The 26,573-nt window shown below is 47.8% G+C and overlaps 2 protein-coding genes across 3 annotated transcripts in view; one reads left to right on the forward strand and one right to left on the reverse strand.

The window, feature by feature from the left end:
• Positions 1-3,684, reverse strand: part of LOC121166951 (inactive histone-lysine N-methyltransferase 2E-like) — a 67,393-nt gene extending 63,709 nt beyond the window's left edge. The window contains exons 1-2 of one of the 2 annotated variants that reach the window (XM_040996290.1): positions 3,364-3,684; positions 2,290-2,294 (exon numbers count right to left, since the gene is read on the reverse strand). The gene's annotated coding sequence lies outside the window, so the exon portion shown is untranslated. Of the gene's footprint in view, positions 1-2,289; positions 2,295-3,316 lie in introns of both variants that reach the window. The other variant, XM_040996289.1, reaches the window with a different exon arrangement.
• Positions 3,685-15,160: 11,476 nt separating this feature from the next.
• Positions 15,161-24,780, forward strand: LOC121166956. Its single transcript, XM_040996299.1, has 2 exons — positions 15,161-15,171; positions 23,060-24,780. The coding sequence occupies exon 2, from the start codon at positions 23,392-23,394 to the stop codon at positions 24,010-24,012; it is 621 nt and encodes a 206-aa protein (XP_040852233.1). The 5' UTR covers positions 15,161-15,171; positions 23,060-23,391; the 3' UTR covers positions 24,013-24,780.
• Positions 24,781-26,573: the final 1,793 nt, after the last annotated feature.

Consider the following 26,573-nt stretch of genomic DNA (forward strand, 5'->3'; position numbering starts at 1 on the left):
AATTTCAAGAGTTGGGAGAGTTCTCCAGAGTTGAAAGGCTGTCTGTGAAGGCTCTAAACTCAAACAGGAATAAAAGAGATCCTTTAATTTACTGACAACAAAGGGGAAGGATGACCAAAATGTAACCTCTAAAAATAAAATTTATCCTCCAATTACATTATGGTTTTCTACAAATCCACTTAAACAGATAAACAAGCAATCCCTCAAACTCAGCTATCCTAAGAACAAAGACCATTTGACAAGTTTTCCCCTACGAAACCAAATGTTTTTAAAAAGTCGCTGGGAACAAAATTCATGACTAATCTTTAAATAAAGTTGCCTCCATAATCCAAACTTAAAACACGCACCATGGATTGATAAAAATAAACATTTATGCCCATATTATTCCTAAAGTAATGATTTAAAATAAGGTATAATGCTCTTTAAAAGAAAAAAAAATCCCATTTTCCAAAACATCAAAACAAAACAAAAATCCCAAAGCAATGAAGCCAGCCAGTACACAAGTTAACAGACTGAGGCAGCTTTTATCATCACTAACTCTGTATTTTGCTTAGAATCAAGTCCGTCCAACTGTATTATACATCTAGACCCGCCGAAGGTGTGTAACCAGGAAAACCACGGGCAGCGACAACGTTCCCGTCCAGGGCTCTGTGATCTCAGACACTGGGACAGTGACTTTAAAGGCCCAATCTTCTTCCGAACCACAGATCTCATCCATCTGGTCCATAAAACCAATGCACAGCCTTTTCCACCACAGTGACAGAATGACGCATCCATACGCAAGATCACAATGCTTAAGATCGCTGATTCTAAATCCCTACACTCCCGCCATCACAAACATTCCATGTTATAATAAATATTTCAGAGTCAAAGTAAGGTTGTGCTCAAGCCTCCATGATGAAACGTGACGGCCCATAAAAAAAATCCCTAAATCAGTTATTCCTATAATTATTTTGCAGACTAAATCTTATCAACTAGTTAATATATCCAACATACAAAGTAAGCCCACTCCAAAATATTTACACTGGAGTGAGACCATCAGGAGAGGGTGTATTACGTTCACCAAGCTTTCAAAGTGCCATTGGATTGGAAGGCACTGGTCTTTGAGCTGCTGCCCAATCAGGCTGGTCATTACAAGCCATTAGAGGCCCACTCACACCTCACTGTGCAGTTCAGCCTAAAAAGATCAACCTCCCACTACAGAAGTAATTTAGAATCATTCACACTTTCAAAATATAGCTGAATGACACCTGACACCATCTAATTTTTGGACTCAGTCTATAAGATTCTGAAAATAGAAAGGAAGAAAAAAAAAAAGAAGAGGGGGACTCAAGGGCCTATGACAGTAATGCTTTTATTTAATGTCTATTAAAACAAACTCTAGAATCCCATAATAGGAAGATGGGCACGTCTGGGGAGGGGAAGGGGCGGAATCAAGAACCAAAGCCTTACTTTTGACTTACATAATGATGATAGTATGCTAAAAGGCAATCTTACCAGCATGCAGCCTCCTTTCACTTCACCAAATACAAAATCATCAACTTCAAAAATTCTTAGGAAAAGTATAAAGGAAAAATAGATGCAAAAATAGAATAGTGGAAAGAACAGCATCTCAACCCCAGAGAAATAACAGGTTCAGGCTTGTCGGTTCAGCTCCCTAAATTTAATCTGAAACAGAATACAACAGCCAAAATTCACCAAATCCGCCAAGAGCTGAGTGGGAAACAGCTTACCCTAGATTAAGCCATGCAAGCACCCAAAGTACGCTGTACCAAACACTGAAATTTGCTTCCTCGCGTTGGATAAAAGATGGTTGATTAAATCAAACAAAAGTATTCCTGCGACTCCAATTCTGTTTCATGTTTCAGCTGCGGTCACCACAGACATTGCCAAGGCTACCTGAGTGGTTTTCATTTTTTTCAAAAGTAGTGTCATTTCATTTGCTTCGCCAAGAGAAACCAATAAAATTAATCAGCTAAAACACAGCACTGTAATTTGCAGTAAAAGCAACACCTTTTGGTTAAGGGCTCGGGGAAGGAAACAAACCCAGCCTTTTCATGTAAACATAATAAGCCTGTAATATGCTGCAGACAAACGCACTGCATGGGGTGTGGAGGACCCGAGCTGATTAGATTACCACAACATCAGCCTGGGGCCGCCATTTTTAGAATCTGTAAAGGACAAAAGAGGGAAATTACAGTTTTGACTCCTCATCTCAGAAATTCAAGAGGCAAAGGGGGGCTTTTTCCCAATTAGGGACTGGTGTCTCCAGCCTAGAGTTGAATGCACCTCCACTGAATTCTCGCCGAGGCTCCGCGAGTCCAAACACCTTACGTTATTCCCAGCTCTAAAAAGGGAATGCGATGGGCCGGCCCGGGGTGCCCCCAGATGCAACTGTAGCGATTCGGCGGCGCCCGGGGCTCCAGCGGGCACGGGGCGCAGCGGCACGCAGGCCCGCAGCTCCGGGCTCGTCCGCGGCGCCCCCCACCCCCTCCCCCGGGGTGCCCGCACAGGGAACCGTTTGTTTCTCATCCGTGTCTGCTGCCACGGTGTTTGTGCCAATGCCTTGGTCAAAATAAGCTTTTCCCCGGCGAGCCATATTGTGGGTTCTCCGGCCTCGGGCACGGGAAAAGGGAAGGCGGCACTGCGAGAGGAGTGGGGGGCTAGGGGAGGAGGAGACTGGGAGGGCTGGGTCCTGGGGTGACCACCTCAGGGGCGGGTTCACCCGCTCCCGGAGAGGATGAGGGGCTGTCTGGGTTCGCTCGCCCACAAAGAGAGATGCCCAGGGCGTTCTCGGAGCCCCCCGTTTCTGGAGCAGCATCCCGGGCACAGCCGCTCCCGAGATGGGGCCAAGCAGACGGGGCCCGCGGTGGTCCAGGAGCACCTGGAGCCGACGCGGTGGAGGACAGGAGGCGCGCCGGCAGCGCCCGGGACCCCCGTCTCCACACCGACCCTACCAACAGCCCCAAGCACCCCCCGCCTCCGGCCCGACGGCCCCGGGCACCCCACTCCCTAACTCCCACTCCCGAGGGGGTTTAACTGCCAGTTTCCCCAGCCCCTACCCTAAAACCCGCCATAATTAATGCTCCATTGCCAAGGGCCAGCCAGAGAGAAAAAGGATGGCTTCGGCTTCCACAAGCAAAGGTCTGGCCCCGGCAAACCCAACCGAGAGACAACGTCGGGGTGTCCCCCCCACCCCAGTCCCCGAGGAGAAAGACGGGAAGCCTCCCCGAAACCCCTCCGTCACCCGAGTCCCCCCTTACACACACACACCCTGCAAAGCCCACGAACTCCCACAGAGACGACAGGCACTGACCTGTGATGTTCGCACACCAGACACCCGAACCCCGTTCCGTGCTCGACCCCCCGACGAGTCTCTCCACGCCTCCACGTCCGGGCGACCCCCCGACAGCAGCCACCGCGGACCCGGCAAGGACCAAGGCTCCACACACCCCCCTCCCCAAAGAGCAGCGCCGAGCCTCCGGGTGAGGAGCTGAGGAGCGCGGGAGAGGGGCACCCAGGCAGTCGGCAGGCACGCAGAGGCGACGGCGAGGCTGCTCCGAGTGTCTGCGCCCCGCTCCGTGGCCGCTCCCCGAACTCCGGCAAGGTCTCCGACTCGGCCCCCTGCGCCCGCTCAGTGTCACTGCCTCTCGCTCTGGGAAAATGGCGGCGACGACGGCGGCGGCCGCGGCGGCGGCGGCGGCGGCGGCCGCGGCGGCGGCGGCAAGTGCACGGGGCCCGCCCGCCCCGCTCCGCAGGGGCAGAGGGGGAGGGGACGAAGCCGCCCGCCGCCATTTTGCTTGTGGGCTGCCGCCCGCCGTTGGGCCTCTCTCGGCCGGAGGCGAGGACAGAGACAAAACTGGAGGCGACGAGGTGGGCTCCATCTCCGTCCTCCCAGCCGCCCACGACAGTTTCGCGGAAGCTTTGGGGGAAAAAGTCTCGGTATTTGAGCGGGATTCTCCCACCCCACCCCACCCCCCGTCTCCTCGGGTTACCCTTCCTCTCAAGGTTGGCTGTGGGGGAAGCCTGGGCACGCTGCTACTTGGGGGAGGAGGGTCTTGGAGGGGCAAGCTGGGTGACAGGAGGGCCTGGGGACGAACCCCGGCCCTCTCGGACAGCGCTCCGCTGTCTTCCCCCTTCTCGTCCGTCCCGGACGCCCCAGGCCGAGGCTGGCCTCCAGCGAGCGCCGGGTGAACCCGACCGGGACGTCGCCCGACGCCCACTAGAGGCTCCACGGGCTCCAGTGCGCAGGCTCCGGGCGCCGGATAAAAGCGGAGCTGGCGGGGCCGGGGCCGTGTCGATGGAGGAGCTCGGGACGGAGCGGGTCGGGGGGAGCAGGAGCAGCAGCAGCAGCAGCAGCAGCAAGGGAAAAGCGACCGTCGGCGCCGCCTCCCTGCCACAGTGTCTCGGGGTAAAAACGCTGCCGTTGCCGTCGGTGCCACTTGTCGTCGCCGCCTCCTGTATAGAGATAGTTCTACTTCTCTCGGCCCCGGGGAAGGATTTTATTTTTTTTTTTTTCCCTCGCCGGCTGGGACACTGTGGGTGGGTGGCTGAGTGGGTTGCAGGGGCAGAGTAGGAATTCTCTCTTTTTTTTTTTTATGTGGCGGTGATTAAACGAGGGAGGGACACGGAGATGGTTATGGAAGGAAAAAAGAAAAAAAGGCTGAGGAGGAGGAGGAGGTGGGAGGAGGCCAAAGAATAAAACAAGGGTTTCCCTCCCTTTAAAAAAAAAAAAAGAAAAGAAAAGAAAAAAATGACACGGCGATTCCGGCTCTTGTTTTCGGGGTCTCTCCCCCTCCCCCACCCAATGGCGGTTTCCGTCTTCCTGCCCCACGGCGACCCGGGAGCTCCGGGGAAGCGGAGTGGGGCGAGGCAGAGGCGGCCTCGGCAGCCAATCGGGGCCCGACGGGGCCTGCCGGGCGGCTCGTGATTGGCTGGCGATGACCTCATGCTGCAGCAGCGGGTGGGGCCAAGGCGGTCGCGAGGGGCGGGGGGGGGGAGGAGGGAGGCTGTTGCAAAAGCAGAAAGGGAGAAGTGACGGTGGTGACGGTTGCTGCCGCGGCCCGATATGGAACCCGAGCAGTGGCGAAGGGACTCGCAAGCCTCTTCCCCGACCATGTCCTCCTGTCTCGGCGCGAGGTGAGGGCCCCGGCTCGGCCTCTGCGAGACTTTGGGGCGCTGACGCGGACGAGGAGACCGCGATTTCTCCTGTGACTTTTGTAACTGCGTCAGGGCAAGATGGCGCTGGGTCTCCTTGGGGCGCGGGGGGAGAGGCACGTCCACCGCCGCCGCAGCGCATGTGACCGGGCTGCATTCCTGTGGGGTTTGGCTCGGGCCCAGGCTGGGACGGGGGAGGGGACGAGGCTGGGGCGGAGGAGACTGTGGTGCGGTCGGCGTTGGCGGCCCCGAAGAGGAAGAGATGACGGTTTGCAAGCGCTTCCCCTCCCCCAGCCAGCTAAACAGCTGCAGCTCCCAGGGGAAAGCCCCGGGAGGGACGGCTGCTGGTGGAGGAGAAGCTTTGGCGCCCTGTTTTCTTCTCTCTCTGCCAGCCTCCTCGCACGGGGTGCTTATGTAAGGTGCCAGGACCCTAACGGTGGGAATGGGACTTCACCGGGAATCCCCGAGGGCTGCTGGAAGGGAAGGGCCAGGCCAGGGTCAGGGTCTGGGGGCACGTCACAGAGTTCCGACTCTGCCCTGTGAAGACCCCAGGTCCCGCAGATCCCCGTAGACAAAGACCGTATTCTCAGAAAGTGGAGAAGCCAGCGTGGAGGTTTAACACCCAGGAACACTTTGAAATGGCAGGAACCTGCGAGCAGCCAAGGACTGTCTCAGGAGCCCCTTTCAAGCTGTCTGCTTCCTTTTTGTACTTCGTATCCTTGCAGTATCTTCCCTGTCTGCAAGCCTGTGCATTCTTCAGTGGGATTTGCTTGGTCCACGTCTAGGTGTCAATTAGTAACACAGAATAAAGCCGCTGGTATTCTTATCTGGCTGAAATTATAAGGTTTTCAATACTTGAGTCTCGTCTTTCCACCCTTTTGAAATGGTTGTTAAAAATAAAAAGAAAATGGAATTACAAGCTCTACTGGTAGATAATTACTCATTAAGGTGGCAGCACCATTGTGAAATATTAAAGCCTACTTATTAAAACTACCCATTGCAAACACTTCTGCGGTAATATCCACTCTTAGTTTTCAAAAGGTTGATGGGCGGGATGGAAGGGGCAAACTCCAGCAGTTGAAACTTGTGAAGAGTTGCTCTCCCAAGTCACAGGAAGGTGGACCTGTTTTTCATTTCCCTTTGCCAAACTAGTTACAGTAGTCAAAAAGTAGCGAGGATTTCACAGGTTCCTCTGGGTCGTGTAATAGCGGGTGTTTGGTGTTGGGAGTCTGAAACCAACATTGCATTCTTATTGCCTTTAAATCTTTACTCATTTTTGTGGATTCATGCCACAGTTGTTAGCGAAGTGTAAAGGAACTGAAAAGCCAGTAAGCCTTGTAGTCAGAAGAAACTAATGTTCTAGCTGCAAAGTTCTTAGCTTGGTTTTTAGCCCCTCCAAATACAGAATGCACATTTTGGTGGGGCCTCTTGAATGATTCTAAGGCTTACAGTATTTATCGTGTGTAAATTGAGCCATGTCCTCTATTTAGTTTGCCTAGAAAAAAGAAATAAATAACTTAGTAAATTTCTAAAATAATTGTAGCGATTTCCCTGACTGCCTAAATAAGTAAAAGAAGCCATTTTTTAAGCTGACGGAAACAATATTTCTCCCCAGATTTTTAAGAGTATGTTAACCCTGTTGTTTGTAATTGCCAAATCCATAAACTTCAAGAACTGTTGGATTTTGACAGCTGATTTTTGTTTCTGCTTACTTAACTGTTACTTGAAAGAAAGAGGGGCAGGCCAGACTGGAAGCATTCTTGTTGAGTCACCCCTCCAAAGCCAGGAAGCAGATGCCCCCTCCCGCAGCTGGGTCTACACTGGTGGGGCAGTCGGGTTAAGAGCCAGGGTGGGCTCCTTGTAGGTGTGTTACCAGGCCAGATGCCCACTGGTCCGCTGCCTCTGCATGGCATTTTCGTTCCCTTTGGGGGTGCCCTGTCACCCTGCTCATTGGTGCTTGCGTGTTTTCCCAGCAGTTCTGCTTGTGGCTGTTGTCTCCTCCGGCGTTCACCTCCGTTTTAGTTCTTGCCTCAGAGCTGTGGGTGCAGCGTTAGCAGGGCCCTGGGCTTCCTGAGCGCACACCAGCATGGGGAACCTTGGGGTGCAGCTGCTTGGCGTGGAGTCCTGGCTGCGCTGCCAGTAGTGCAGCTGCCTGCTGAGAGATCCTAGCAGAGAGCAGTAGTTGGGTCCCTGCCATCCAAGTGGGACACCCCAAGGGAATCCTAGGCTCCTGGCTTTGGGCCTCACCCAACTTTGGTCACTCACTTTTTTTTTTTTTTAAAGACTGATTTGTTTTAATTGGAAAGTCAGATTTACAAAGAGAAGGAGACAGAAAGGTCTACTGGTTCACTCCTCAAGTCACAATGGCCAGAGCTGAGCTGATCAGGAGCCAGGAGCTTTGTCAGGGTCTCCCAGGTGGGTGCAAGGTCCCAAGGCTTTTGGCTGTCCTCGACTGCTTTCCCGGGCCACAAGCAGGGAGCTGGATGGGAAGTGGGGCTGCCAGGATTAGAACCAGCATCCGTATGGGGTCTTGGGTGCATGCAAGGCGAGGACTTTAGCCACTAGGCTAACAATCCAGGCCCTGATGGCTAGAGTTTGGATATCAGACCAAACAGTGAAAGCTTGTGGCGCCAAAGGGCTTTGCAAAAAAAAAAAAAAAAGATGACAAAAGAAAAAAAAAATGAGCTGAGGATTTTTACACATTTTATTATTTTTTTTAATCTAAAGAATGTTTTCACCTACTGACTTCAGTCAAATCTAAGCACCGTGTCTGTTCCATTCATGTATTTAAGGTTGATCAGTCTGTGGTAGGACTTGATAGTAGAGGACCCAGTTGGCTGTGACCCTAAATTTAGTTTTTGTTACTTAACATTCCAGCCTCTTGTAGCAACATGTTTTATATACCATGAGGTTGACATTCTAATAATGGCTTATTAGAGTTGTATGTAACATGAATATGAAATAAGGGAATCGGGCTTAAACACTGTAACCCCTAAAGTCTTCTGATTTATTTCTGACATTTGATGGAACTTAAGTTCAGAGTAAGAAAGCACGAATATGACTCACTGGGTTTTATTTTTGTATAAAATCTTCCTCTACATCTCCCCCCCCTCCACGCCCCCCATTTCTGATATTGAGTGTCCTAAATGTGTCAGAAAGGCAAGACTCTTGGTGAGGATAGTGGGATATGCATTAAAATATAATGGGTTAAAGAACGTTATTCACCCTGGGAATGGAGTGAATATTGTCTCCTTTTTTCCTGGATAAGGTGTTACTTGCGATGACAACAATCTTGAGGTCCATCTTTGTACATAGTAATCCAAAAGAATTCTCACGGGTCCAGGACCCCTTGATTCGTATCACTTAGGAATCTAGGATTCATCACTATTCAAAAAAGCATCTTGAAGTTGCCTGCCTTCTGCAGCCTCGGTGCTGGTTAAGTGTGACATCTGATGGGAATTTCATCCAGAAACCAGAAAACCAGCAGTGCTCTGTGAACACAGGCAGCAAAAGCCAATAGGCCGCAGTTCTTGTAAGAGATTTTAAATGAGCTGAACCCAATGGCTTATCTTGCTGACCTCGAGGCCCAGTGCTTCTAAATGACTTGTGTTTAAGAGGCTTCCGTAATGCGCGCCGTACCATCTGCTCCAAGAGTGGAGCTGGTGAGACAGCTGTCCAATCTGAAAAGTCCTTGTGTGAGCCTGGAGAAACGAGAGAGAACTGGACCGTTGCTGCGTTAGAGTTATGATCGTGTCCATTCTGGCATCCTTTCTTCCATTGCTTATGTCTGTCGTAAGCACAGAAGTAGGCAGGGTTGATGTGGTGACCATATTCCGTATTTTCAAGTTTGGGTTTGGGGGCCTTCCGTCCTTAGGTCTTTTGATAAGAGCAGACCATAAAACACAGAAGGTGGTTTTCTCTTTGAGCTCTAGGATACACCTTCAATGCAAAAGACTTGTGTGTATCCCAGTGTTTATATAACAAGCTGGACTCCTCATCAGCCTAGGATTACTTGCTTCAGACAGCCAGCCTACCCAAGTTGGGTTAAGTTAGCTAAAAGTGCTCTCTGAGATAATTTTACTTTCATATTCCTTTTCCTCAAGAGGTAATTTTAAAATGTCTCTCTCATAGTGTATTGGTAACTATTAATGTCTCAAATTTAAAATTTTATCTTTTTTCATAGCAAAACCATCCATTTTTTTTTAACTTTTTATAGTTTTTAGTGGGTAAGTTGCTCAGTATTTACAACTTTTTAGGGGTTTTTTTTTCCCCTCCTAGTTTTAGCTTAGCTCAGTGTATGTCACTCCCATTTCTTCATACGCACCATGAAAGGAAAGGTGTCGGTAAGTGAGGGTGTATCAGTTAGAAGGAAGGGTACCGATGATAGTCTCTAGAGGGAAGAATAATTGTGAAGTCTTGGCCCTAAAACCAGACTGAGTCAACACTGCTTGATACTGTCCCTGTGTTAGTGCTAATCTAACTTAAGGTAGCGGGAAGTTAATCTCAACACCTGCATCCCCCTCACCCAAGTTCATATTTGCCCTGGTTACACTGTCAGAATGAAGAGTTACTTTTGAACTTGTTTTAAAACTTGTCACACCTTCATCTCCAAAGGAGTGTGGCTTTCGAGCCTTATATGTGACAGTGGGAATAACAGAATAAAGGCGGACATGGACATGCAGAAACATCTGCTCAGTGTGGAGCGGGAACTGACTGGGGAAAAGTTTGCTTGATTTAGTAGTCTGCAAAGCAGAATAGATGGACTTTGAGAAGAAGTGAAAAGGTTTATTTAGTTTTACTTGAAACGCAGACCTAGATTTAGAGGTTGGGAGGGCAAGGGAAAGAGATCTTCATCTGCTGGGTCACTTCCTCAATTGCTGCAAGAGCCACAGCTGGGCCCGTCCAAAGCCGGGCGTCTCTAGCTTCTGATCTGCTGAGTGGGTACAGGGGCCCATCTTTTTGCTGCCTTCCCAGCACCTTAGATGGGTACCGGACTGGAAGTAGGAGCCAGCACCATGAGCAGAAGTTTATCTTACAGCACAGCCTCGGCCCCAGATTTACTCCTTAATAGGAAACAAATCTAGCAAGAAAGTTCACATTTTAGGCCAAAGAGAAGAAACAGAATCCAGTTGTTTGTTTAGACAGATTTTTTTCATTCTGGGAAAAGCATATTCATCTGAGGCTGGTTAGCTATAGTAAAAAGATGTTCATTGGGTCAGATGCTAGGCCAGCAGTTAAGATGCCCACATCCTGTACCAGCAGTGCTGGGCTTGAGTCTAGAAGTCAACAGGTCGTGCGTGGCTCCAGTAGTTGGAAACCTGTATTCAGTTCCCACGGCTTGGCTTCAGCCCCTGCCTGGCCTGGGCCAGGCTGCTGGAGACAGTGGAGGAGTGGAGGAGTAAAAGAGGAGATGGGAGCCTCAGACTCCACCTAGGACCTTATCCATAGCTTGTACTTCTGAAGAAAAGCCCAGATGATTACGTGAATGGAAATTTTGTTGAGAGTGAAATTTTAAGAAGTTGTTTGCTTTTACACTTGTGTTTCGCCCACTCTTTGTTTCCACCTTAGAACACGATACAGTGTGAGTCACTTCTGAAAATTGTGAGGACTTTACACTGCTTCCCCTCTCAAACATGGCTGCTTCTGTCACCAAAGACCAGGTTCTTAAAAGAGCAAAGTAATTTAAGTAGCTGGTGGCAGACTTTGAAGTTGCTGCTGATTTCTGAGAACACTTGGGGTTCTCGTGTCAGGTCACACAACTGTAAACTTGTAGTCAAAATGTATAAATTTTCCTCTTACGAGTAAGAATGAATTCTCTATATTGTGCCTCTCCATCAGGTATTCTTGTGTACAGGTTACACCCAGTGTCTGGCACCTATTACAGTAGTGTTTTGTTAAAAGAGAACCTGTTCTTCAAGTTCAGTCTTATCTCTAGTATTTACATTTTTTATGAAGGAAAGCTATGCTAAGGTGACAGCCACAACTTGTGTTCCTTATTCTCAAGTTCAGGTGAGAACTTGTCCTCCAGGTCCTTTGCCCCCGGGAAACAGCTGGCTGTCCACTGCGTGCTGGCCTCACTGCTCTCTGCCCGCATTTCAGCCAGCTAAAGGGCAAATGGGGATAAAAAGGACGAGGGCACATCAAACAACCTCAGACAGGTAACGAGTGTGCTTCATTAAATGACCACACGGAGGGATTGCCAACCTCACCAGTCACATCAGCAGGCGAAAGTGCTCACTGGTGTCAGCTTTGGATTTATCAGAGTATCTAAAAAAAGCTGTTAGAGTATTCCACCTGCTCGGCCTTTTAGGTCAGCTTTAGTTTCCTAGAAAATAACAAAGTCTGCGTATGTAACATTTTTTTTAATTATTTTTATTGGGAAGGCAGAGAAAGAAAAATCTTTTCATCTACCAATTGACTCCTCAGATGTCAGCAAGAAGCCAGGAACCCAGAACTCCGTCAAGGTCTAACATTTGGGTAGTGAGGCCCCGGTTCTGGAGCTGTCCCCTGCCTCCTCGGAAGCAGGGGTGGGATGGGAACGGAGGGACTTGGCAGCAGCTGCCTTTTTTTTTTTTTTAAACAACAATATCCTTTGCTAGTTGAAACTTGTGTCCTTTTGGGCCTTCTTGTTTTCTCCTGCTGCTTAATTGGGTTCTCCCCTTGTTAGATCCCCGCCCACCAAAACCTTGACACTAGTTCAATTTAAGTTGGACTGCTAGGTAATTGTTCTCCTGAGGACCTGAAATTCAAAAGTGAACTTCGCCCTTCTGAACTTTTCTCCGTGTATCTATCTCTCACTCACTTTTTTTTTTTGATGAATGGTTTTGCCCTTCTAGTTTAACTCATAAAATCCCACAGTTCCAATGCTCTTATCTTAAAATGCTCAGTTCACCAGAAATGTGAAGATGAAACCAGAAAACCCTGTGACAAGTCAGATCCTTCATCAGACCCTGTTTGAATCGCACAGGATTGCCAACATCATGGACCCGCCGAAGCTCGTGACCCAGCTTGCTAGCTGCTCTCCCGTGTCGAAGGAGACTTGAGATCGTTTGCTTTGTGGCCCATATGATAGGTAAAATGCTTGGTGCCCCAAAATCTGTTCAAACGCCAAGTGTCTGAAAGTTTTTCTGTAACATGCACTAGCAACAAGTCAGACGAATATCAAATTGGTTGTGAAATGCTAACCTGTCAGTCGCTTACAGCTGACTTATACCTCCATGGCATAAATAAAAGCAAGAGGATTCTGCCCTCCCTCGCACCAGACACTCAGACTTTTTAAAAATACATGTGCCGCAAGCTTTGTCAACTCTCAAGTCTATCCGTGTTCTCTCAGCTACCTGTATGTCACTGTGCAGATTGTGTTCATTTATAATGTAATTTAAGATTAAGCTATGCGGATATGTAATCTCAATACAAGCCTTCAGCCACATTGCCTGGCTCCTCACTAATGGATTTCATGGAAGAAATAGAATTTTTGGCTTAAGAATCAAAGTGATTGTAGATTCCAAAAGTGAAGGCCTGGGGACAGTGGCGTACAAAGGCCTCTGCAGTCGGCAGCTTTGAGGCAGAGGGATGGGCCAAGAGTAAGCGAGGTGTTTACATCAGTGTCAGCACCGGTGAAGCGCGTTGAGAAGTGAGACTGGAAAACCGGTAGAGTGGGACCAGTTTCATCTCTTAGATTTTTGGCTTTTTGTGTTTTAATGAAACATGCCCTTTCTTTGCTCATCTGATTGAGGAAACTATTGAACTTTAAATTGACACCACTAAGTAATGTAACTAGGCCTGGAACCCCAAGTCTTTCTACTTGAGTTCCATGTTGGAAGTGAGAAATTCAGTGCTTAGTGTTGCTAGGCACATTTTCACTCCGGATTAGTTTCCCTGCCTGTAAGTTGTTAGCCTGTTTATATTTATAGCGTGGTGCTTGGCAATATTAGTGTTAGATAACATTTGACTTAGCTTTATTTTTGTTTTAAGGTTTTATTTTTATTTGAAAGGCAGAATTGCAGAGAGGGAGGGAGACAGATCTTAATGGGTTCACTCCCCGAATAGCTGCGATGGTTGAAGCTGAGCTGATCAGAAGCCGATAGCTTCAGGGTCTCCCGAGTGGGTGCAGGGGCCCAAGGAGTTGGGCCATGCACCACCGTTTTCTCAGGCCTTTTGCAGAGAGCTGCATTGGAGTTGAGCAGCTAGGACTGGAACTGGTACCCACATTGTATGCTAGCGTGTGACAGGTGGAGGATTAGCTGGCTATGCCAGAATCCCTGCTGGTCCCTTGTTTAGTACTTTCAAACTACAAAAAGTCTTGTCTCTTCAACCATCGTTTGGCCCACCTGATTGATGCTATTTAGCAAGATGCCTCGTCTGAATGACTCTTCCTGAGTCGCAAAGTTAAGCATTTTGCAAAACTGCAGTGAATTTGTATTGGATATTTGGTTTGTGTATTTTTTTTATTACTTTTTTACAAGTGGAATTTTGAGGGAGTTTTCATTTCATTTGAGGGCACAGATTTTTAATCCACTGGTTCACTTCACAAGTGCCCACAGGGACCGAACCAGGCTGAAAATGGGAGATGGGAACTCCAGCTCGGGCTCCTAGAATGACAGCAGGGGTCCAAGTACTTGGTCATCATCACTGCTCCCAGGAGGCTCTGAGCATGAACAGGAATCAGGAGTAACCCACTGACCCTCTCATTTTCTTACTAGTACTCAAATGGATCATGTTTTTCTCATATTTCTATAAACCCAGTCACTCAATGGTTACTTTAAGTAATTATTTTGTTCTCAGTACTTCCTCCGTCTTGTTCTGGGTAATCCTTAACACGGAGTAGGTTCCTCGCTTAGTCTCCGTCTTGCTAGCCCTATATTCTGCAGAGGTCCTTCTGGGGCCGTAGCTGTGTTCCCTGCATATTGATGTAGTGTAGGCACAACTGCAAATAAATGTGTCTCAAAGTGTTCATTATTATTCTCCCTGGAGGCAAATACAGGTTTTTATTTTTAATTGACAAACTTTGGTATAATAAAGGTGGCCCAGGCTTAGCATAATAGGGTTGAGGGAGAAATTGATACGTTCTCTAACTTTGCTCGTGTTATGCTGAAAACGAATCTTAAGAGGCTCTTGGGTAGTTGACCGTTTTCTTGATTCATAGCTTTAGGTCGAAAAAGACTTCTAAAGTTTAAACAAAAATAACATAGAGTAAAGGTCCCTGGGAAGTTGTATGCCCTTAGAATGATGGTGTTGAGACCTTCACAGTTGTTGATTTCTTTTCTTTGACAATCAGATGCCACTTGGAAATACTTAAGAGCCCAGTGGGATCTATGAAATTATGTTCAAAGATAAAGATTAAACTTATTAAAAGACTGTTTTCTTTGGGGGGAGGGGGTCAGGGTGGTAGTCTAGTAGCTAAAGTCCTCACCTTGCATGCACTGGGATCCCATATGGATGCCGGCTTGTGTCCCAACTGCCCCATTTCCCATCCAGCTCCCTGCTTGTGGCCTGGGAAAGGACAGCCCAAAGCCTTGGGACCCTGCACTCGTGTGGGAGACCTGGAAGAGGCTCCTGGCTTCGGATCGGCTCAGCTCCAGCTGTTGCAGCCACTTGGGAAGTGAATCAGCAGACAGAAGATCTTCCTCTCTATCTCTTCTCTTCTCTGTATATCTGACTTTGCAATAAAAACAAATAGACCTTTTTTAAAAAATGATATTTTGCAATGGAAAGGCACCACCTGTAAATAATTAGAACTCTTTTCCTTTCCCTTTTTTTTTCCGGCAGTGGGGTGGGGTTGGAGAGGAAAATAATAGGGTCTGGACCCTCTTTAGGGGAATGGAAAGAATTTTGAAATCATGGGCTTTAGACTTAAATTAAGCTATGAATTTAAAAAAGTCTGATTATTCATTCCCATGGGACCCTCTTCTTCTCACTTAGTACAACTTATGATTTATTCATTCTGATTGTTACTACCCACTCAGAGAAACACTGAGAATAAGCAGTCTTTTCCAGGTGTGTCAGCAGCACCCAGTGACTGGATGCTTCTCGGCATGCAGGTTAGATTTATTCCCGAACCAGGATCCCTGTGCTTCATAACCACGGTCTTGTGACTCCCTAGAGTCTTCTTAATGATGTATAGAAAAAGTACTTAAAGTGGGAAAGGCTCGTATTACTGATGGGTCACTCCAACAATTCACACTGTGCAAAAGCAGCTTTACAAAGAGTTGTAGTTTGTGTGTACCGAGGAAACGGAATAGAAAGCAAACACACTGTGGTTCCTGCTTGTCAGAAACCTGAGGGAAGAACTCCAAGGGCGTGTGGCTGCTGCTTGCCTGTTTGCCGCGGTCACCCAGGGCTGAGTCCATTGCTGCGCTAACCATAACACAAGTTACATTCTTTTTTTTTTTTAAAGATTTATTTTTATTATTTTTTTATTGGAAAGGCGGATATACAGAGAGGAGAGACAGAGAGGAAGGTCTTCCGTCCGATGATTCACTCCCCAAGTGAGCGCAACGGGCCGATACTATGCCGATCCGAAGCCAGGAGCCTCTTCTGGGTCTCCCACGCGGGTGCAGGTTCCCAAAGCTTTGGGCCGTCCTCGACTGCTTTCCCAGGCCACAGGCAGGGAGCTGGAAGGGAAGCGGGGCTGCCGGGATTAGAACCGGCGCCCATATGGGATCCCGGGCGTGCAAGGCGAGGACCTTTAACCACTTGCGCCACCGCGTCGGGCCCCACAAGTTACATTCTTGTCGAGGGTTGGGCACTAAAAGTGACATCCAAGATTTCTGACATTAAGTTGATGTATCCTGTTTGTTAGTTACCAACAATTTTTTTTTTTAATTGGTAGTTACAGATACTACATAAAGAACTAGTGGGACTCTGATAATGCACTTCATTATAACAGTAGCGTTTAGTCACTCATTTCTAGTCATTTCCTCTGGGCTCTCTGCTTCAGTCTCGCCCAGCCTTGGTCGCTGTAGGCTTTTAGGGATTAAACTCGCTAAGGGAAGTCTGTTCTGTCCCTAATGCATAAAATGCTGTTACGAATTCCCAAATTCATTTATTCATCATACTCATCCGGGAGGTTGATTACACATTTCCTGGGCTCCTCACCCACCGTTCCCCAAAACAAGATTTGCTATCATTCCTGATTTTCTTGATGTTGCAATTCCCGAAGGTTCATGGCAAGCTGTGGTTCAAAAGTTATCTCCAGGTTCTAGCTGATGGGAACGAGAGGGTGTCCTTTTGGGCATCAGAGCCATGCATCCAGCATGGCTCAGGGCAGATTAAACCTGTTTGCTGCAGAGTGTCTGAAAAGTTTAAGCGGTGGTGAACTCCTCACTCAGTCTATGGTGTTAGGGTTAGCTCCAAGCACGTGTGGTCCTTTAGAGAATTTTAAAGCTTCAGCATTCATTTCCAAGCTCAGTCTCCTGCTCCATTTTGCAGCTTTAAGAAGTATCTTGGGGACTCTGTTGGATACTGCTTTGGGGGTACCTACATCCCATATTGGGGGGCCTTTGCTTCACTCTTGGTTCAAGTTTCCTAAGAGAGTACCTTGGGAGGCAGAAGTGGGTGGCTTGCAGGGTGGGGTCCCTGTAGTCATGCCAGAGGCCTGGCTTGCCTTCCCAGCTCCCGGTCTGTTCTGGCCCCGTCTTAGCTGTTGGGAATAACCTAGCACACAGGCGAGATCTTTCTGCTTTTCAAATAAATAGAAAACTGTAGAAATAAAATGTCTTGGAATGCTTGGCTTTTGTGATAATTCGAAGTGTATATTTCAGATTGCACATTCAAACAGAGTAAGATGGTGGTTTTATAGTTCTGGGATTATTTGGTGAATGTCATATTATACAACCACAGGTCTAGCAAAGTTGCCTAAAGATTATGTAATCCTGCTGCTTTGTCTTAGGAGCAGACACATAAATTGTAAAGTCCTGAAGCCGAGCATTTAGTAACCTGGCTGTGGAGCAAGCCCGTTGTATGTCAAATGTCTGTTTAGTTGTCTGCTTTCTTGCATAAACTTTGAGACCAGTCTTGATTCTTTCAAGGAGTCAAAACTGCAAAACCTTCCAGCAGCTTGACTGTTGAGTTTAGGAATATAATAAATCATTGATAACATGCTTTTTAAAAATTAAATTCTAAACAAGCCAAATAGCAGTAACCAAATGATATAAACAAATTCGTCCTAGCTATGTACCCTTGGAAGAGGATTCTTTTTAAATTTTTTGCTTGTTTGTATTTGGAAATTTTATCAGAACAGCAACATTTTTTTTCTAACAAGTATTCTGATGGGCTAAAGTTATATTTTCAAAGGTGTTTTGTTTTGTTTTGTTTTTTTATTTATCCATGGGCCCCAGCGCAGTAGCCTAGTTGCTAAAGTCCTCACCTTGCATGTGCCGGGGTCCCAAATGGGCACTGGTTCGTGTTCCAGCTCCCTGCTTGTGGCCTAGAAAAGCAGTCGAGGACAGCTCAAAGCCTTGGGACCCTGCACCTACCTGGGACACCCTGAAGAAGCTCCTGGCTCTTGGCTTTGAGTTGGCTCAGCTCTAGCCATTGTGACCACTTGGGGACTGAACCGGAGGATGGAAGATCTTTCTTTCTGTGTCTCCTCTCTGCAAATCTGCCTTTCCAGTAAAAACTAATAAATCTTTAAAAAGATTATTCGTGTATTTATTTGAAAAGCAGGGTGGCATACAGGGAAAGACAGATCCTGCCCTGTGCTGGTTCACTCCTGATTTGTCGTCTGTGGCTAGGGTTGGGCTGGGCATCAGCAGTGGAAACTGGGCCATCGTCTTCTGCCTTCCGTGGTGCATGGTGTGGGGGGGGGGGTGAATTGGAAGCAGCGGTGGGATTGAAGCCAACATGCCAATGTGGGATGAGTCACAAGGGGTTGTGTAATTTCACATTTTGGATGTTCACTGGGCAGCTTTACAAATGTAATTAGGCTCCTTCGTGAACTCCTTGGAGATGCGTGCTGGCCAGGGAGATGCTTCTTTCCATACCTGTAGCCTGAGAGAGGTCAACTTTTTGTTAAGATCAGATTGCTTGATCATCTCTTACATTGAAATCCCCAGCTTAGACTGGTAAATAAGCATTTGTCTGCTTTGTCAATTAGGTTATTTCAGAGTGTTTGTGCAAAATATGTTTATTTTGACACAAAAATTTTTTCATATTCTATAAATTCGCATGTACTTTTTGTAAGGTTATTTTTGCTTAAGATTTCTCTTTTATTTGAGAGGGGGGAGGAGGGGAGAGGAAGATCCGGCTTGATAAGCTGATTAACTCCCGGAATGACAGAGAAGCACTGAGCTGGGCTGACCCGAATGGGGCCAGGAGCTGCTGACGTCTCCCACAGAGGTGCAGGTTGGCCCCAAGGCTTCCCCAGGCAGTGAGCACAGAGCTGGATCAGAAGTGGAGCAGCTGGATGCCAGCGCCACGGGCGGAGACTTAGTTTGCTAATCCATGGCCCCACTAACCGCCCCCCAGTTTCTTTTTTATTTTGTCTTGAGATTTATTATTCAGAAGCTAAAAGGACCTACATTGTGGTATAGCTGGTGAGGCTGGCACCAAAGCATCCCATAAGGATACAGCTCTGTAACTCTGCCTTTCAAATAAATACATCTTCAGAGAGTTGGGGGCAGGGACAGAAATCTTGCACAGGGTTCACTCCCCCAGATGGCCACCACAGCTGAGGCTGGGCCAGGCGGTAGCCAGGAGCTTCTAGGTCTCCCACGAGGGTGGCAGAAGCCGCAGCACTTGGGCCATCTTCTGTTGCAAGGATAGCAGCCCCAAACATTAACAATGGAATTTTGCATCGAAGGGGAGAAATTCTTTTAAGAGGTCTGTATTTTAACTGCCTCTGCCAGATGAATTCATAACTGTAGAGATAAATGAAACGTAAACCTTAATCTTTCCAACAGGTCGCTGGGTTCATTATTCTGTCCGCTGAAGCAGTGAGGGGTAACCTTTGAGTGGCTGTAGTTAAATAGCAGTTAAGCATCCAGGGGGCGGAGTTAGGGTGTAAAAGAGAACAGGGCCTTCCTGTCTCGTGTTTGCCATTTGCCGATTTCTGTTGTCCCTAGAGACTCATCTGAAGTGTCACTATTCCTGGGACCGGAGTTTACACCAGTGCTAAATACTTGAACCAGACACCCCATTTTTCACTTTGAGAGCCGGTGTGGCTGTGTGTTATCACACGTGTGGTTCTCACTGCGCTCAGCACGAGCTTGGCAGACATTAGCAGAGGATGACGACTGGGGATCGTCCCGGCTGACTCCATCTCCCTTTGCCTGCGTTGGTTTGTCTGACACGGGGCCTCTCCGAGCAGCCATGGTTAGACCTCCACAGTTGCATTGCATCTGTAGGCAGCTGCTTTCTCCCTGGGAGCCCTGAGTACAGTCAGTTGGAGCTGGTTGTGTGCTCCGAAACATGAGTAGAAGGAGACATTGGGTGGGAAAGTGGCAAACAGCAATTATCTGGACTCGTGACTCACTCAATAAGTAGACTGTCCTAGTACACAAGAAGGTGGTTAAGGAATTTCATGCCTTTTTTCAAGTGGGTTTTTTTTTTTAATTCGAAGTTTTTTTAATTCTAAGGAATATTTCAGAACAGTAATTTCCATTCTGTTGGTACCGGAATTAGAATCACAAGTTTTTGGACTTATTTGAATTTTGTTTGTATACATAAAGCTAGAAAATTACTGATTTTTCTATGATTAGTACACATATGCTGCTTAAATAAACTTATGTCTTCTATGGTTGTTTTGTTTTTCAAGTTTATAACCATTAGGTTTCTCTTCCCCTGCGTATGTAGTGAGTACTTTAATATGTCTTCTTGCTGTACTAATTGGCCAAAGGGAAGCATTAGTGGTAATTTGAGATGCTAAAACTCACTGTAGTGAATTATTAGATATTCAGCCAGCGCTTTTTAATGAGTCGCTTAATCAGACATACAGACGCATGACGTTCAGCCTTGGTTAGTCTTTCCCAGTTAGAGCAGACTGCAGCAAGCACAGCCTGGGGCTTTATATAGTCCAGGAGTCAATAGGGATTATTAAAGGGGGAAGGGAGGTTAAGAATATGTAACTGGTAAAACTTAAAATATTTCCAAGTGTGACCTTAGATTCTGGACAAGAGGAATATTTGAAACTGAAGATTTAAAAAATAGATAATGCTTAGAACCATTAACTACTGTAGGGCTTTACCCCCGTGTCATAGGGACAGTTAGGAGGAAGTATAATTACAGGGTTATTACAGCAGCTAGAAAATAAACACGTTAACTTTAAATCAGTACCTTCTGGTGGGGAGGGTCTGTATAACCTCATTCTTGGCTGCTAGACAGTGCAGGGACTTGGTACAGTGGCAAAATAGCACACTGACCATGCTCTTAGTTTTGAAGAAAAACTAGAAACAGGTTAATAAGTAACTTGTGAGCAAAGGCCTCACTGTTCAAAGAGAATAAACTAATTGCATAAATGACATTAATAAATAGAGATTATTTGCCTCCTCACTGGGAAAGCTTAACCTTCAAAGATGGCAGTACGAAATTAAAAGTCTCAATGCAGTGGACTCTGTCTTTACTATGAATACTTATTACTTGGCAGACTACTAATAAAGCTAATTGGGCATAAAAATAATAGATTTTCTTTTAAGACGAAGAATTCTTCAATGACTATAAGCCTTTTATAAAGCAATTATCGAAGCTATATTGGACTTAGAATCCTACGTGCATGACATGGGTCGCTGCCCTCCTGGGGCAGCCTTTGAGGCCTCTGCCAAATTCTTCAACAGAGCTCTGATGAGTCACATTCACAGAGGCACACTCGACTTCATGAAGCACTTAATAATGTTTAAAGTAATGTTTGTAAATAGATTAAAAGCACACAAAATGAACCTTTCTTTTTCAGTGTTACAGTCGGTAATGTGGTCTACACTTCGTCTTGGCAGTGGAAGTTAGGATACAGACCTGACACGCAGGGGGATTCCTCCAAGCTTTCGGGAAAAGCAGAATATGGAAACAACACAACACATGCATTTTGCACCAAAATGCTGTCTTGAGGCCAAGACAGGTGGAGCTGTTCTCTGGTCCACTCTGCAGTGCTCACGCGGGCTAGGCCAGGATAACAGCGGGAGCTGGGAGCCCAGTGGCGGAGAAGTGTCAGCCTTGGGCACCTTCACACGTGACATTGAGAACCTCTTCTGGGAGCAGCTAGCTGGACTCGGCCAACTGATTTTACTAAGTGCTTTCCTAAGTGTGACTGCAGTACAGGGTCTTTGCTGAGGCTTGATTTGCTAACGGGCACTTTGCTGGTCAACATTAGCAAGGTAATAAAGAACTAATTGCACATTTGTCATCAGAAGTAGGTGAATTACTAAACTTGGGATATATTATTTCAAATCCAAAATACTTTAAATGAATAACAGCATTCGTGAAACAGGTTTTCTTTGAGAAAGGTTAGTTTCCATAAAGCGTATTTCATTTAGTTTAGTTTTTTTTTTTTTTTTTTAGAATACAGTAGCACTGTAGTAATGCCAAATCAGATTTGCATTTTTGCACAGACCACTTAGATGGCTCCAGCATTTCCACTAGTTTCCGTTAATTTGCTGGGTAACTTTGGACCATTGAAATGATTCTGCACACTTGATGTGGTTAACTCTAAGCCAGTGACTCTTAAAATGACAGGCCCTAGGTCAGCCTGCATCAGAATCACCGTAGTCTCGAAAGTGCACATTGCTTTTGCTTGTTGTAGATTTAGTTATTTCTCTAAAAGAGTTAGCTATCCATTGGTTCGGTCCCCACTTGGCTGTAATGGTGAGAGCTAACCAAACAGAAGCCAGGCGAGGAGAGGGGGTCGTTTCTTTGAGGTCCCCCACGTGGGTACTGATGCCCAAGGACCTGAGTCACCCTCCTTGGCTTTCCCAGGCCACAAGCAGGGAGCTGGATGGGAAGTGGAGCAGCTGGGCCGTGAACTGGCACATCACGGGCTGGATTATCCCCCTGTGTCCCAGCCCTGGCCACTAAAAGTGCAGATTCTTGAGAAAGCTACCAAGCTAAAGTCAAGTCGGTATTAACAAGGAAATGCCCCGTTTTAAAATAAGAAATATGTTCAGCTCTTGCAGAAGGTTTCACGAACAGTGTTTAGCAAGCCTTTCTGGGATGCAGACGCTACAGCATGGAAGGTAAACCCATTGTAGAGCGCCCAAATGTTCAGTTCAGTCCTGGGAAAGCAAAGAACGGTGCTGTTCCGAGATTGGATACTCCCTGTCTCCATTCCTGTTGAGCAGGAAAGCTACATAAGAAAGTTGGAAGGTAGTTGAATTATGCGAGGTCAGGATCTGGAAAATAGTGCTTCTAGGGGTTAATTAGGATGGAAACATTTGTCTTACCAAATGAAGGGATTAACGATCCTTTTTAAAATCTGGTTAGATACAGAGGAGTCAACATAAGTATACCATTACTCAAATGGACATTGTCGGACTTTTTAATTAGCATCCTGTGCAGTCATAACTGACGGGAAGTGAGGTTCAGAAAATCCCGACTGCTGTGTAGTGTGGATTTGAGGCAGCCGTTGGGATCTTTCTATTTCTGGTGGTTTCTTTCAAATTAGCCGCAGTAAAGAACCAACGTTTGATTGTCAACAGGAGATAGAAAATAAGGCCCATGATTTCCGGGACATGCATTCTTAGTGGTCAAGACGACAAACTTAATTTGCAAGAAATCCCTAGAAAAATAAACTTTTATTATGAATACTTCCCTAGCCCCCTAGTACGAAGGAATTCGCCATCAGTTTTGTGCCGTGGGGCCTCTGACAGCTCCGTAAAAGCCTGTGGATCCTTCTCAGACTTCTAAATGTGCATTACGTAATGCACAGTGAAAAATCTGTCTGCAGCTTCCCGGCTAAGGGTCCTTGCCTGGTGCTAAGATTCGGATGCTGCAGTTATTCTGCCTTCCAGCTAGAATGACCCCTCAATTAACCTTGGAGGAGCTACTCGACTTGAAGTGAATGAGGTGAAAAGCCAACTTGGGGTGGTTTTTCTTCCGTTAGAAATACTGGATCGGACTTCGGAGCTCTTTAAACCTGACGAGCAATAAAGAGGAGCGGTTGGGTGTCCCAGTTGACTTCGTGTAGGATTTGCCCTTTTACTGCGTTTGCTATATAATTGACATGTCATAATGGGCACACCTCGGGTGCCCCGCAAGGCCCTTCGCCCGTAGGAGGCTCCTCCTGGCTGGTGGCTGCTCGCAAGCAGTAGGATGGCCCCGGCAGCCACGCACAGCCGGCCTGACGGGAGGCTGCGCTGCAGCCGGCTCGAGCAAGCCCCGGCAGCCCGGCCGGGCGGTCAAGGGCGTCGCCGGAGCCGCTTCCTGCGTCACGAGGGGCGCCGCCCTCCGGCGCGGCAGGCCCGGAGCCGCGCAGCCGCAGTGGGCGGGAGCCCTCCGGAAGTCCTTGGGCCAGAGCGAGCCGTGACCCCTCGGCGTCCTCGGTCGGAGCGAGGCCGGCCGCGCCACGCCGCCCGCCCGACCCGCGGGCCGCTCGGGGGTGCCAGGACCGTGTGCTTCCGCCCGGCCCTTTCCGGGGACCCGCGGCCTGGGCTGTTCGGCTGTTCAGTTCACTCAACCCCCTTTGTCTGCATCATCTCCAAACAAAGCGGCCAGGCCGCTCTCCGGCTCGGCGGCGACGCCCTCGGTGGCCCCGAGCCCGCGCGGCCGCCATCTTCTGACAGCGCTGGCCGGCAGGCCATTGTCCTGCGCGCCGGGAGGACGGGACAGCCGGTGCGTGCGCGGCGCCCAGCGGAGGCAGGCGGAGAGTCGGGGGAGGAAGGGCGGCGAGGTCCCGCTGCTGCGGCTCGGTGGAAAAAGCTGACCTCGGAGTGACTTGATTAGTAATGGAACAAATGAGAGACTGCTTGTGAAGCTGCCGAGACAGTTCGAGGCAGAAAGCGGCTTGGGGCACGAGGGGAGGGGTTCTGGCCTTCCGTCTGTAGCCCAGGAGCAGGTGTCTGTTGGCTGAGCTTGCCACCTCCCGAGCGGCCTGTAGGACTGATTCCTGAGCTCTGTGTTTCCGGTCAGCGTGTGCGGGTTTGCGGGTTTGCTGGCCTTTCCCGAGCACACGAGGCTGTTTCCTGACAGCAAGCCCCAGGTGCCCGCTGCTCCCGCGCCCTCCAGCCCTGCTGGGCAAAGTCGCGCTGACGACGTCTGTGGCTGTACTTCCTGTGGCCGTTTGTAATATGGTAAAGAATGAAATGCACGAAAGTGATTCTTACTCTCAGTGCGCCCCACCCCACGCGCGCAAATGACAAAAATCCAGCCTTGTGACTGAATCGTAGCTGTTAGGCGTTGAGTGGGGCTGCAGACGGTCAGCCACCAAGCAGAGCGGTGAGGTGCCCTGATCCCCACGCCGTGGGCGAAGCTCCAAGTTCCTTGTAGTTTGGGGCGTTTCTCATCTTTGGAAGGTCGACAGAAAATTTTATAGGAAGTTTTAAAAATGCAGCTAATGTGCGATAACGAACTAGAAGAGTACTTAGCTTGGAGGCAACATCCGTTGGGAGAAAGGGTGAGGTGTATTTGCACATTTCTTCGTGAACTGAAAATTCACCTAGTGTAGACTTGAGATAGTATGCACTTTATGTTACATAACAAAATGTAAAAAAACACCAATGAGAATAATGGCCCGAGAGTTGGGCGTGACTCTCCGTGAAACAGCAGTACAAGGTCAGCCCATTGTCCTGAAAGCTGACGCAGGTGTCTGCGCATCAGCGCTGCCTCTCTTCGGACTTGAGATAATGGAGGGTGTTTTACAAGGCTTCTGCAGTAATGTGTGTGTAGTCATGGCCGACAATAAAACGTTCTGTAAATTCTGTTGTATAGAAGAGATGACAGTTAGCCGGCTTTCCTCAGTTTTCAGAGGAAGTTTTCAGCTTGAAAAACCAGAAAATAAAAAGTGTTGCTTAGACATCTGTTAGTAACTCTAAAATGTTGTTGCCTCTGAAACCTGGGATCGAGGCTAGGGGGTATTGCTCCTTTTTAATTTAAAATCTCAAAGAAAGATGGATTTTTTTTTTCACTTTGCTAAAATAAAATTTGAAAAATAAAATGAAATCTCCGTGCAATTTTTTGAAAGTTTATTTTCAGCCAATTTATCCTCTGTTCCCTCACCCCTCCCAGCAGGCTGGCCTCAGAGAAATTAAACATCTCAACTGAATGGTACTTTGAATAGCAATCAGTATCAGGTAGATACAAGCTATGAGTTGCCCAATAGAATGCACGAGGCCTTTTTCTAATTGAGGGGATAGAAATTCAGCTTCTGTATTATCATAAACTACATCATACTCTTTTTTGGGAGGCCCTTTTGGCATGAATCCCTTACTGATTATATATCTTGTAGCACTGTGGGAACTGCTTTATCAAAAGGTACCACTGTGTGTGTCTTTAGCGCCCTCTAGTGCGTTGGTCCTAAGTTACAAAAGCATAATTTACTCTTGCTACAAGAAATGTTGATTTCAGTGGGCCTTCCCTGTAGCGTCCTGGTCGCATTTCTTTTGCTTCTTTTCGTGGCATCCAAACACTTGGCTCTCGCGCCTGTGCGCGATGCCTTAGCCACAAGACACACTAGGCTGTGTGACCTTGTGTGTTCTTTGACCTCTCTGGGCTGCGATCCCCTAACCTGTGTACCAGGAATGAGACTGAAAGTGCCAGATGCTTCTCTGAGAACTGAGCTGATTTGTGTAACTCCCGCAATAGAAACAGCTGGGTTTGGTGTGTCGTTCCCCGCCCCCCCCATGTAAATAGATCTGATCAATCCTTGGCATGTTTGAACGCTCAAGTGTCAGTCTGCAATCTGAAGAATGCTTGAGAGTGACCCCTACCTCAAATGAAGCATGAGTGAGTGGAGATCCTGTAACAGCAAGTTCTCAACAAATGTTTGTTTTAATGGTCAAGCAAAAGGTTATACCGTAGAGAGCCCCTCCCACAGCCCAGCCATGACTCCTCAGCGGGTGTTCTGAGGAGACCCTCTGTAGTTGGGAGCTTAACACCACTACTTCCGCAGCCCCTGGGAGCCCACTTCCGGAGGCCAGTCAGGAGGCTTTGCTGGCTCTTGCGTGCGCACGTCCTCATGCCTGTTCTTCCTGCGTGCCTTGGATGGGACATGTCACAACGTTGTGTCCCTAAGTGGCAGAGCCAGACTTCCAGCCTGCGTCTACGCCTAGGGCCTGTGGCCTCAACACGGCATTAGAAGGGAGGCTTCGGAGTCACGCCCAGTTTCAGAAATGCGCGTGAGAATCTGGGCCCTCCCTCGGTGCGCACGAGGCCTTCAGTTCTGAGGCTGCTGCTTGCACAAGAAAGCCCAGCTTTCCAGCTTGCCCCCATGACTAGGCTCACATTCACTCGGTGCTTCACAGGTTGCAAAGCTTGGCCCACCCCTTCTCACTGTCTCT

The sequence above is a fragment of the Ochotona curzoniae genome, unplaced genomic scaffold (assembly GCF_017591425.1).
Source record: "Ochotona curzoniae isolate NIBS_2020 unplaced genomic scaffold, NIBS_Ocur_1.0 patch266, whole genome shotgun sequence".
In the NCBI taxonomy this organism is placed as follows: Eukaryota; Metazoa; Chordata; class Mammalia; order Lagomorpha; family Ochotonidae; genus Ochotona; species Ochotona curzoniae.